General features: G+C 43.0%; 1 protein-coding gene across 1 annotated transcript in view; it reads right to left on the bottom strand.

Moving 5' to 3' along the window:
• Nucleotides 1-10,921, bottom strand: part of UBL3 (ubiquitin like 3) — a 135,406-nt gene extending 124,485 nt beyond the window's left edge. Inside the window, exon 1 of the mRNA XM_075592169.1 lies at nt 10,055-10,921. Coding sequence (XP_075448284.1) covers nt 10,055-10,081 — 27 coding nt within the window. The 5' untranslated portion in view covers nt 10,082-10,921. The remainder of the gene's footprint in view (nt 1-10,054) is intronic.
• Between the last annotated feature and the right edge of the window lie 1,716 nt (nt 10,922-12,637).

Genomic DNA, 12,637 nt, shown 5'->3' with positions numbered 1-12,637 from the left:
ACCCATGACCCTGTCCACAGTTACAGGAGGCAGAGTTATGGTTTGCAGGAAAAATCCAATGACGGAAGAAACGGAGTACCCCACTACAAGGGGAATATAAAAAAAAAAACACAGCTGGCCAATACAGATTGCCCTCTTGATACACAAGAACCAGAGTAATCGTATATAACAAAGTTATTAGCTTTTGACGTGCATAAATGCAGAGATTCAACATTTTGTCCATCAGTGTAATGAAGGGGAGGCTGGAGTCTTCTTCCCTGGAAATGTAGTTCATTCAATTAATCATGTGTGTCTCCCAGCACATGAGTTCTCAAATCAGTCATGGGAGAACCATGTTTTTGTTTATGCACAGGTGAAATTGTTAACACAGGTGCATCCATCCAATTAACATGGCTACCCCCAAAGCCTAATCTGCCTCAGCGCATTGAGATGTTTGAAAATCATTATTCTAATCAATTCCCTGATGCCTTTTGGCATCATACACTTAACACTTTAGGGTTTGATTTTCAAACTATGCAACCACAGAACAATTAGAATTATTGGGGAGTCCATGTCCTGTGCCCTTTAATTTTGTCATTTAGGATATTTGTTCTATTTGTAATTTAAAAAAAAAAGCTGTGTGTGCTGTGCACGCGCATAGTAAGTGAAACTTCTTTGACTTTTGTCACAGAAATTGTATTTGTATTGGTGATGTTTTAATTAAAAATCAAAATACAATTTCATTGACAAAACGCAAATACATTTGACTTATAATGCGCGTGCTCGGCACACATCCCCTGTATTAGCTATTTGCACTGAGTGTGAATATGTGTGTCAGTGTGTGTGTGTATATGTGTGTCAGTAAGTGTGTGTGTGTATGTTTGTCAGTCAGTGTATGTGTAAGTCAGTCAGTCAGTCAGTGTGTGTGTGTGCCAGTCTGTGTAAGTGTGTCAGTCAGTGTGTGTGTATGTGTGTCAGTCAGTCAGTCAGTCAGTCAGTGTGTGTGTGTGTGTGTGTGTGTGTGTGTGTGTGTATGTGTGTCAGTCAGTGTGTGTGCATGTGTGTCAGTCAGTGTGTGTGTATGTGAGTATGTGTGGGGGTCTGTGTGTGTATGTGAGTCAGTGTGTGTATGTGAGTGTGTCGGGGTCTGTGTGTTGGTCAGTCAGTGTGTGTGTGGGGGTCAGTCAGGGTGTGTGGGGGTCTGTGTGGGGGTCAGTCAGTGTGTGTGTGGGGGTCAGTCAGTGTGTGTGTGGAGGTCAGTCAGTGTGTGTGTGGGGGTCAGTCAGTGTGTGTGTGGGGGTCAGTCAGTGTGTGTGTGGGGGTCTGTGTGGGGGTCAGTCAGTGTGTGTATGTGAGTCAGTGTGTGTATGTGAGTCAGTGTGTGTATGTGAGTCAGTGTGTGTATGTGAGTCTGTGTGTGTATGTGAGTCTGTGTGTGTATGTGAGTCTGTGTGTGTATGTGAGTCTGTGTGTGTATGTGAGTCTGTGTGTGTATGTGAGTCTGTGTGTGTATGTGAGTCAGTGTGTGTATGTGAGTGTGTCGGGGTCTGTGTGTTGGTCAGTCAGTGTGTGTGTGGGGGTCAGTCAGGGTGTGTGTGTGGGGGTCAGTCAGGGTGTGTGTGTGGGGGTCAGTCAGTGTGTGTGTGGGGGTCAGTCAGTGTGTGTGTGGGGGTCAGTCAGTGTGTGTGTGGGGGTCAGTCAGTGTGTGTGTGGGGGTCTGTGTGGGGGTCAGTCAGTGTGTGGGTGTCAGTCAGCGTGGGTGTGGGGGGTCTGTGTGGGGGTCAGTCAGTGTGTGTGTGGGGGTCAGTCTGTGTGTGTATGAGTCTGTGTGGGGGTCAGTTTTTGTGTGTATGTGAGTCTGTGTGGGGGTCAGTCAGTGTGTGTGTGGGGGTCAGTGTGTGTGTGTGTGGGGGTCAGTCAGTGTGTGTGTGTGGGGGTCAGTGTGTGTGTGTGGAGGGGTCAGTGTGTGTGTGTGTGGGGGTCAGTCAGTGTGTGTGTGGGGGTCTGTGTGGGGGTCTATGTGGGGGTCAGTGTGTGTGTGGGGGTCTGTGTGTGGGTCAGTCAGTGTGTGTGTGTGGGTCTGTGTGGGGGTCAGTCAGTGTGTGGGGGTCAGTCAGTGTGTGTGGGGGTCAGTCAGTGTGTGTGGGGGTCAGTCAGTGTGTGTGTGTCCTGCTGCAGCCAGGGGCGGGGTGTAAAATTGCGCACCACTTCTCCCCCTCCCCTTCTGGAAATTCTGTGCAGCCCCCCCCCCCCCCCGACCCCCTCTTACGCAAATTCTGCGCACTCCCCCCCCCCCCCACGGGGTACATGCGCCCGGCACGGGCATGAGTGACCGGCCACGAGCGAGATTACCCGTCCGCTGCCTGGCCCACCCTTTCTTCCAGCAACAGGAGCCGGCGCCGAGCCCCTGTGCCGTGCGGGTTGCACTGTTTGCCACCGCTTCCTGCGGGTGCAGGAGGCCCGCGAACACCCACGTCAGTTAGGAGCGTGTGGGGGGAACGACGCCGCTGCCAGCCGCTTCTGCGCATGTGTGGCGTCCGTCAGCGGCACCTTCACAACTGCGCATGCGCGACATGGCAGCGGGCGGCGGAACAGCGGCAGTTAGGAGCGGCGGCTATCGCCGCCGCATATGTGAGCAACCGGGTGTGGGGTGTGTGGGAGGGTGAGGGGTGCGGCGCTGATTAGTAGCTGCACGGGCGGCTATCGCCGCCACCACATGTGACAGGGGACGTGTGAGCGGAGCGGCGTCCATTACGTGACATCACTTCCGTTTCACATTTCGCCCCCCATCTATCCAGTTTTATCCCATCAGAGGTGCCACTAAAGAAGGTTCACTTCAAAAAAATTAAAAAATCAGGCCACTAAATGCACATTTGTTGTGAGATTCAGTAAACACAAGCTTGTACAATGTAGGGATTCTTTTTTTATTTAATAAAATACCATGAAACGTTAAAACAGCGTTTCCACGACTGTGAAATGTAGTTAATGTATTCATTTTGTACAGCGTCTGAACGGGGAAGATGAACAGCGCTATTGTATCTCTAGGGACGCACCCGGTTCCAGATATCTTCCTTTGTGTGCAGTTGTTTCTAGTCCCTTTTGGGAAAGGAATACGACGACCCATTCAAGCCTCGCTGCAACGGGTCAAGAGGAAGCAGTAGTATCATCAGAGCAAGATATTGGAGCTTCCTATTCGATGACCTCGGCAGCCATCTTTGATTTTATTTCATGGCCAAAGTTTACGGTCACATACAAAAAGGTAAATATCTCCATAAACAGAGCTAGGAATAACATGGTTCAGCTCCAGAGACTCCAAGGTCCCAATTCTGCAAAATAATAAATGGCGTAGTGCTGCTTTGAGATCACGTGAAAAAACTTAGTTATACGCATGTATTACGATTCATCTTTTAACCTGTGAGCTGCTTGGTACAATGTGGGCATAACATTTATTTATTTTATACAGAAGGACGGGCCTTGAAACTGCTCAGAAATTTAATGTATAGACAAAATTGATATAGATTATTAAACTACATACTGTAATGCATTGGACAAAAAATATTTTTAAAAAACTGATGGCGTTTCTCAGTTTTCATAAAGCTATGAGGAGAAAATACAAATAAAAAACAAAGTGAAGATCCAATTTTCAAATTTAGTCTCCATAAAACATCAATTTAAATTCAATCCAGGACTTTCGAAAACAGTTGAAGCTTGTTTGACACTAAATGCTGTATTAAACCATATGTCTAAATCACCAAGAAAAACAATTTAGTGCATACTGTAAATTAAATAAAATCTTCCTAACAAGCCGTTCTAATCAGTAATGCAGGAAGTATCTGATTTAGTAACCACAGCATGAAAAATCAGATAGAAGGCGCCAAGCATGAAATGCACAACAATAGATTAGGGACCATTCGTGACCAGGTTAATGAACCAAACAGCATTTATAAGATTTTGCGATTATGTTTTTGTTTTTCTTAAAAGGAACCGTGTTAGAGCAAATCTACTACCCAAGTTAGACTATTGCTTGCACTCACTACAACTGAGATTGTAACAGCTGCTCCTAACTGGCAGTGGTGCATGAACTATTTTTTAGGTGAGGGGGCTGTGCATACAAAATCAGTAACAAACAAGCAATCAAATACCAAAATCATTCCCATATGTAAAAATGGGTAAACCCAGGAGGGGCTGCAGCACTCCCCTCGCCTATAGTTCCAGCCCCCATGCTAAAGGGACATCCCTACAGGAGCTGCACAGAGAATAGCCCAATAACCGTTCAAAGTTGCAGTAATCATATTGGTCCTGGAGACGTGTAGCTGTTGTAGGTTGTGATATAGTTTAATGGAACAAGAGAATTAGTCACGCGTGTAATTATAGTTCAGAGTGCCCTTTAATCTGTATATATGAAGAAGGGGTCTGCAACATTTCAAAAGCTCTGCACAGGATCGTTTTTTTAAATTAAGAACTCTAGTTGGTCTTTTCAAAATGTATCAAACTGTACGCGTTTACAGTAGCCCAAGAGAAAATATTGCACTGTATAAAATGAGAAATGCTTTAAAACTTTAATTTCGATAAATGAGTATGCAAAACAGCTAGATTTCAAGTGTTTTTATCTGGATTTATTTTCATAGCAGTCCTCCAATCCATGACATTTGACACTAACCATGTATTGTGGCATCGGAGTTTGAATCAGACTGATGTCCCTAAGGACTACAAGTAATAAACTGTTGCTAATGAAATCCCATGTGAGGACAAAACATTCCCAGGGTTTACATCACAGATCCTATGAAAAGTCAAACTATTAATGGGAATCCCAGCCAAATTGTTTACCATCTATAAACTATACAAGTGACTGGTTATATTACTTTGAAAATAGCATACTAAAACAAACCGCCAGGACCGATTTAAAGTTTATATTATAGAAGGTCCGGTAATGTGAAATTAGTTATGCAACAATACCTCCATATCCAGCTAGATATACTAAGCTGAAATATGGTCTGGAGTAATAGTGTGTGTGTGTGTGTGTGTGTGTGTGTGTGTGTGTGTGTGTGTGTGTGTGTGTGTGTGTGTGTGTGTGTGTGTGTGTGTGTGTGTGTGTGTGTGTGTGTGTGTGTGTGTGTGTGTGTGTGTGTGTGTGTGTGTGTGTGTGTGTGTATCAACCTCCCTTTGGGGCTACTAGACATAAGGCCTGTGTTTAGTTTCAAGCAAGCTGGTCATTGACTCTGGTTTGGTTCTGTAATAACTGCTGTATATATGATGGCTCTCTACTCCTTCCCTCTCTTATTTTGTACCCAACTCCCCCAAACGCAATTAAAAAAAAAAATGAGACACGCTTTTTTTCTTTCTTTTTTAAACATACTTTAAATGCCAACCTAACAACAAGAGAGTAGTGTGACAGCTCTTTAGCAAATATAACATTTCAAAGATGGATACAAGCACAAGAGGGTATCCAGTAAATACTAGCATCAAAGCTTCAACAACTGAGTTAATCATACACGTGCTCTATTAATGACCTGTCAAAACTTCCTTCACTCCAACATGGCTCTGCATTTCTTTGTTGCAGGTCATTAACCAGCTCTCCCTCAGAGAAATGGGGGATGGCACATTCTACTGCTCCGTCCACCCATTCCTCCTCTCTGAAGAGAGGAATTAAATGCTCGCTGCGGGAGACCTAATGGATTCTTTTGCACTGGGCGACTGCAGATCAGTAGCTCAACAACAGTAAACAGCAGGGCATGAAATAACCTGCTATTTAATACTGCTGGGCCAGATCTTGGAATGTGCTGCCCAAAAGCACCTTTTTTTCTCCCTATTGTGTCTGGCTTTGTCCAAAACATTGTTTACTTACTCATACAAGGGACACCCTAAACAGTGCATATTAATAAAGATTTAGGAATTTACAAGGGATGTTTTGTATTGAAGTTCTTGCATCATATGCAGACGCAGGAGGCTGCAAAATATTGCAGTATGTGGTTGCCTTTATTGTGAAATGATTCCATCCATTTTTGCATTCTGGATTAATACGGATGTAAACAACCTATTGTGCCATCTAAAACTGTCCATTCTTGTGCAATTTCTGAGAACTATTGAATATATTGCTGATGTATGTGACTTCCACAACATGGAAAATGGAACTTGATCTACCCCATAACAGGTCAAATCAACCTATACAACAGTATTTCAGAACAGAAATGTGAGGACTTGTGACATGTTCTTTTAACCAACAAATAATTGTAGTGTAACTTTGGTAAATGTTTTATGACCAATTATGAATCTCATTGAACAAGAAGTAGAATACTAACCTAAGTAGCAATAAGAAGTCTTTTAGACTGGTAGCAGCAAGAAAACAGACATCAAGATGATTTATTTTTTTTATGATGAAGGTGCATTTCCACTTGGTAACAAGTACAGTATTGTGCTTGCACTAAAGGAGCCATCAAGAAAAACCATTTCTAGGTCATTTTTGCTCTTCACATTTAACAGCTTCCCCACACTACTCAATATACGATACATAGGAGACTAACTAACCAAGACAATACGGATGCACCAATTCTGAAGTTACTATCATAATGAAAGACATTTCTTAAAAATATAAAGCCACTGAAGGATTTGATAAGAAAAATGTTATCCAAATGAAAGTAATTACTTTACTAGATTAATTTTTCGATCTAGATTAAACTATAAAAAAAAACAGTGATAAGACAATCAACATGTTTCAAGAACCTCGAATATTAAAGACATTGAGGAAAGCTCGAAACACAAAAAGGTGTTAAAGCAGCAATACATTCAAAATCCTGCATGTGTTTTGGTAAATCAATCAGCTGTGTAGTATTAGATAATACTACATTTTTTTATTCCCCTCACTCTTTATGCAATGTCTTTAAATATAATGTATAACCTCTGTTCATTTAATGTAATCATGTATTGTTATCATAACTCTGTGCACAGGACATACTTGAAAACGAGAGAACTCAATATATTACTTCCTGGTAAAACATTTTATAGATAAATTATTAATGAGTTTTATTGTATTAAGCTTCCCTTCAAAAGCCTGTGTGTTTTTTTAATACATTAGTTGTGCAATACTAAATAAATACTTACCCTTACTGCATTTCCCCCCCACTCTTTATGCCCTTTTTAATGTATTAAGCTTCCTTGGGTTGCTATAGCAACCATGTAGAAAGGCACAGCACTTCCTCTTGAAATATTTGCCAATCGATCATGGGAGAACGGATTGATCGGCAATTTAGGTAATTACATTTCCTTAAATGCAAACTGTATTGCCACTTTAAGTGTTTAAATACAGTAAGAACTGGACAGAAAACTATTATTATTGCCAATCCCTTTAATCACTAGTCAATGGATAATTCAAATATCTGCAGTAATGTGAGAGTACACAGTTGTGTGAAATGAGGTTGAAAACAAACGTCTATGTTTAATGTTTTCATCCTGATAAAACAAAATTACCTAAAAAAAAAAATATATATAAATGCATTTTACTGTAGAGGTTTGCAACTAAAATAAAAGCAACTGTGCAGTCAGTGCCTACAGATCACAAACCAAACTCCAGTATATCGTCTGAAGTGGCCATTCAGGCTAAACAAAATAAAAAATAAAATGAAAACATTGATAGGGATTTTTGGCTGAAAATGGTCCAAAACAGCTACTTTGGACAATACAGAATTACCCCCTTAAAAGGTGCTTTTTCATGCAGGCTGGTCCTAATAACCTGTTGAGGAGTTTGATCCTATAACTATAAAAGGAGTTGCTATACATTAAATAATCCTGCAACTATCCTGAAAGTTAACTAACCAGGGCCGACTCTTGAATCAACTCACTGAAAATGCACTATTGTCACACATTTGCAGAGGATCTGAAATAATTGTTTACCATCAAAATTTCTTGAGGACTTAAAACTGCAGGCTGATTTTACAGTCAAACTGGTGATCAAGATTAGACAAAAGGCACATTTAACAAATCAGCTTTGGATAATCACACACAAAACTTTACTATTACTGGTAAATCCTACAATCATTATGGACATGCAGCACTGAGAAGTGGTAATCCTTCCACGGACTTTAGGGAACTGCTGGCAGAAACAGCTTTAGTGCGTTATATGTTGGTGCCTTTCAAAAAAAATAAAACTCAAGTATTACCATTTTTAAATACATGTCATTAGTTCTTAATGTTCTTATAGCAACGAGGAACTTTGGAGACATGGTCTTATCCCAAGTTTTATTTATTTTAAATCAGACTGTCTACAAGTAAATTGTTAGTCCACAGTTTTTTTCTTTCTTTATAAAATTGTTATGATGCCATAATTCGTTAAACAAATAAAGCAGCAGCAGCAGGACCCTCCCCCATCTCTGATGTCTGATGTTACCATGGTAATTTAGGCTGCACTGGGTTCTGGGGAGCGCTCCATTTTAGCCTCTCGGGCACTTAATATTCCAAACTCATATTCTGCTTAAATCGTTGCATTTAAAAAATCACAATTGGAAAGGGCAGGAAGAGATCTCTTAAAAGTTAAAAGAATACAGCAATCATTGTGGACTGCTGCTTTAATAGGACAGTACAAAAAGATCATATGCACAGGGGGGAAAAAAACTCTTAAAATTGTTCAAAGTGGATGTTTTGCCTGAATTTGAGACACTGGCCCACTAAAGCTGCAATCCCTTCTCCTCTGGCAGGTCCAGAGATGGGATTTTGCCAATAATTCAAATGTCGAGATTACCAAACACGCTATTGAGATCCACTTCCATTGTGTGCAACGGTCACATCACATCACAATACTGCCCTTACTGATGGACCCCAACATGCTCCACATTTACAGTTAAAAAATATCTCCAGAAATGAAGGATAACAACAAGGTTCCAACCGTGTAAGTACTGTACTGTACATACATACACGTAAATAATACACATACTAGTAACACACACACACACACACACACACACACACACACATCATTGGTTATAGTGGCACTCCACCGAAACTGCAATATTGCTTGGGTGCATTAACTGCACAAGGTTTAGGGATAAAGGAAGATCGTACCAGACACTGTAGGACTTGTTGAAAGTGTGAAAAATATTACATATTGTAATAAAATATTTTTCACTTTTTCAAAGAGTCCTGGAGTGCCTGCTACACTATATCTATATATACTGTACACACAAACACATATACACACGAGATATAGTACCAGCGTGACTGCCGCTTCCAATGTTGAAACCTTTAACAGGAAAGGATGTGATGGAGAAGAAAAGCAGACATTTAAGGCAAATATTGAAAATATATTTTTAGAGCACTAAAGGAAAGCTGCAGTGCAGATAGCAAACAGTGCAGATTTTCAAGTATCTTCCAGGAAGTCAGTTGAAATGAAATCTACATGTCATGGTATTTTCATTGGTAAGACTTTAAATATCACCAGTGCACGATTAACACGTTATTTTAAAATTCCCTTCCTCCTTCGGTGAAGAAGTCAATATATAGAAGTCAGTATGACAAACACACACAAAAACAGCCATCAACCCTCAATGCATGTTTAGTGGCAGGAGGCTCTGTGATCCAGTGACGCAGGCTTGTCAAGCACTGAAGAGAAATGTACCCCAAAATAAAGCATTTAACCCTTTGTGGTCATAACAGCTCAATTAATTTTCGGTGAAATTTTTTATAATATATATAAAAAAAAATCACCGAAAAGTAATTGAGCTGTGATGACCACAAAGGGTTAAATGCTTTAATATATATATATATATACACACACACACAAAAATGAAAAAGCAAAATAAGTTCACACCTTATTACATTCCAGCATCAGATACTGTATTGAGCAACCTACATTTCAGCCATTATTGAAATCTCTGCCCTCTCCACTATATACATGGGAGCTTAATCCTAAAAATAGACAGAACCAAATACATTCGTGATCTCATTTGGAAATATTAAAATCTTAAAACGGATTGTTGTGTTTGACCCAAAAGGATGCAAAACACATTCTGTACATTGCCACTTGCTCAAGTAACCCCCCCCCCCCCCTCCTCTCTTATAATAAACCAAGGACAGATGTGCCTCTTACCATATCCACTGGCACAGGGTTTGACATCTTGGAAGTATCCGGACTGCAGCAACTACAGGGTCTGGATGGTGTCTGCTAAATGAAACACCCCCTTCTCCTTTTCTCCTTCGCGTGAAGTGCAGGTGTTATTGGTGTAAATCCAGAAGAGATCTCTTGCCTGAGGCTGAAGATCACAAGAGCAGATCTTGGGCTGCCCCAGGAGGTGCTGCAGGTCACCACACAGATCACCCTCACATGGATTTATTACCCCCTCTTATTGTTTGCACCCAGATCGAGTTTTCTTTTCTTAAAGTCTTTTATTTTATGACTATCACCTGCTCCTCACTCAAACCCCCAGTAAAGGATAGAAGAGAGGGGAGTAAGAGGAAAATCCAAGGAGAAGAAATAGCCTGCTGAATATGCAGCACCCTCCCCCCTGCACAAGGGAGAAAACACTGCAAAGTTTCACTCCAGAAGCTGCAGGGGGTGAGAAGGTTAAATAAGGAGGAGATTGGTGGTCAGAGGATGACCCTTTCTGATCCGGGGCGCAGGTAGCTGGGAGGAGGATAAGATGTACAGTATGCAGAACCCCTTGTCCTAATCTAAAAATAATTCAGGAGGAAGGACAGGACTGTGATCCTACACAGAGAGAGGCAGCGACCCCCTGACTGCGTCACCCCCTGCCCGCCGCCGGGGTGAGCTCTGTCACACGGAGGGATGGTGGTGATTTTTGTTGTGATGGATTCGCTGTTGCCCCGGGAGTCGTTTCTCCTCTGCCTTTCTATGCACTTTGCAGCCAGGCGCAGAGATCAGCAGCTTCTCCTTCCTGTCATCGTCTCTCTGAGGGGAAACATGGCGTCCGAGGAGGGGGAGGGGCGAGGCTGCGGGGAGGTTGGAGGGGGGGGTGTTTGATCACGCCCCCACCGCTAGTGCAGGACGTCACGTGCCGCCTTCTGCCCCGCGGAATGCAGGGAAATGTAGTTCTTTCTTTTGCACGCTCCTGCGGTCGGTGACGTAATGTTGGATTCACAGAGACGCTCCTGATGAGATGTGGGAGACCTGTGGATTTGTCATGACGTCATTCCTATTATTTACGTGAATGACCCAGAAAAGAACATTCTGCACCTCTGTATGTGACTAGAATGAGTGGGTGTATTGCTGTTAAGATTACGGAGGCATTATCGAGGGGACATTTGGTCCATGGCAGACATCATCTTTCACTGATTTGATAACAGCCTCAGTAATGCATAGCACAAGCAGTCTGATGGACGTAAATGGGGTTACCCGGATTAAAAAAAAAAAACAGTATTTTTCCATTAGAATGCAATTTGTTTGGTCCAGAGCTCACACATTTCAGTAATAAGTGATTAATATATTTGCAAGGTCACTCATTGTGAGTGAATGTCCCACACTGGAAACAAGGGCTCATCAATATATTAACCCAGGGGAGCGCAAACTTTTTATACTGCCCCCCCTTGCCTAGCCTCCCCCGGTCTCGCACCCCCTCTCCTACCTGGCAGCAGCGTCAAAGTGACCCTCTGGGTCACGTGGTGGCGTCAAGTCACATGACCCTGCGGCGTCATTTGACGCAGCGTTGCCATGGAGACGCATCTGAATCCAGGTAAGTTTTAGTGTTGCAGTGGCCTCACACGATCCCCTGGCATTAATTTAACCGCCCACGCCCCCCCCCCCCCCCCACCCCAGACAAATCTCCTGCCCCCCAGTTTGCTTACCGCTGTATTAACCAACCCAAATTAATATTACCAGGGAAAAAACTATGTAAACTCTGTGTATTGAGGGATGGATATCTTGGATTTTTCTTCTGCCTTTGACACTTGATCACACTCTTCTCCTGCACACTCTCCTTTCCATTGGCCTCCATTACTCAGCCCCCTTCTGGTTCCTACCTATCTAACCACTCCTTCAGTGTTTCCTTCGTGTCTCCTCTTCTTCACTCCCACTTTCTGTCAGGGTCCTACAAGGTTCTGCTCTTCTCCCTTTATACGTCTTCTCTTTGTGAACTAATACAGGGGGCGCAAACTTTTTTCCCTGTGCCCCCCTGCCGGCGGTCCCCTCACTCCCGCGCCCCCCTCCAACCCCCACTTACCTGCGCTGCGGCGTCGTGATGTCACGTTGCCATAGCAACGTGACGTCACATGACGCTGCGTTGCCATGGCGACGCTGGAAGGAAGCCGCCGGAGCCAAGGTAAGTAAGGTTTACAGGAGGCCCTGCAGCTCCCCCGGCAAATTAAGTGCCTTCGGGAAGCGCTCAGGGCCTCTGTAAACCCTGCGCCCCCAATCGGCGGTCTCGCACCCCACCTGGGGGTCGCTCCCCCCAGTTTTCGCAGCACTGAGCTAATATATTATAATCTCTATGCCAATGACACACAAATTTAACTCTCTTCCTCTAACCTCTCCTCCTCTCTCTTGTACAGTGTAACCAACTGTCTCTCCACAAACTCCTCCTGTATGTCCCGGCTTTACCTGAAGCTTAAATGTCCACAACAAAACTTTTAATCTTTCTCCCTTCCACTATCATCATCATCAGCAGCATTTTTTTTTAAAGTAAATCCAAGCCTCCACTTAAAGCAGCAGTCCAAGCTG

Source organism: Ascaphus truei, chromosome 3 (genome assembly GCF_040206685.1).
Source record: "Ascaphus truei isolate aAscTru1 chromosome 3, aAscTru1.hap1, whole genome shotgun sequence".
Lineage (NCBI taxonomy): Eukaryota > Metazoa > Chordata > Amphibia > Anura > Ascaphidae > Ascaphus > Ascaphus truei.
Note: the sequence above shows the minus strand (reverse complement) of the source record. Positions and strands in the feature narration are given on the sequence as shown.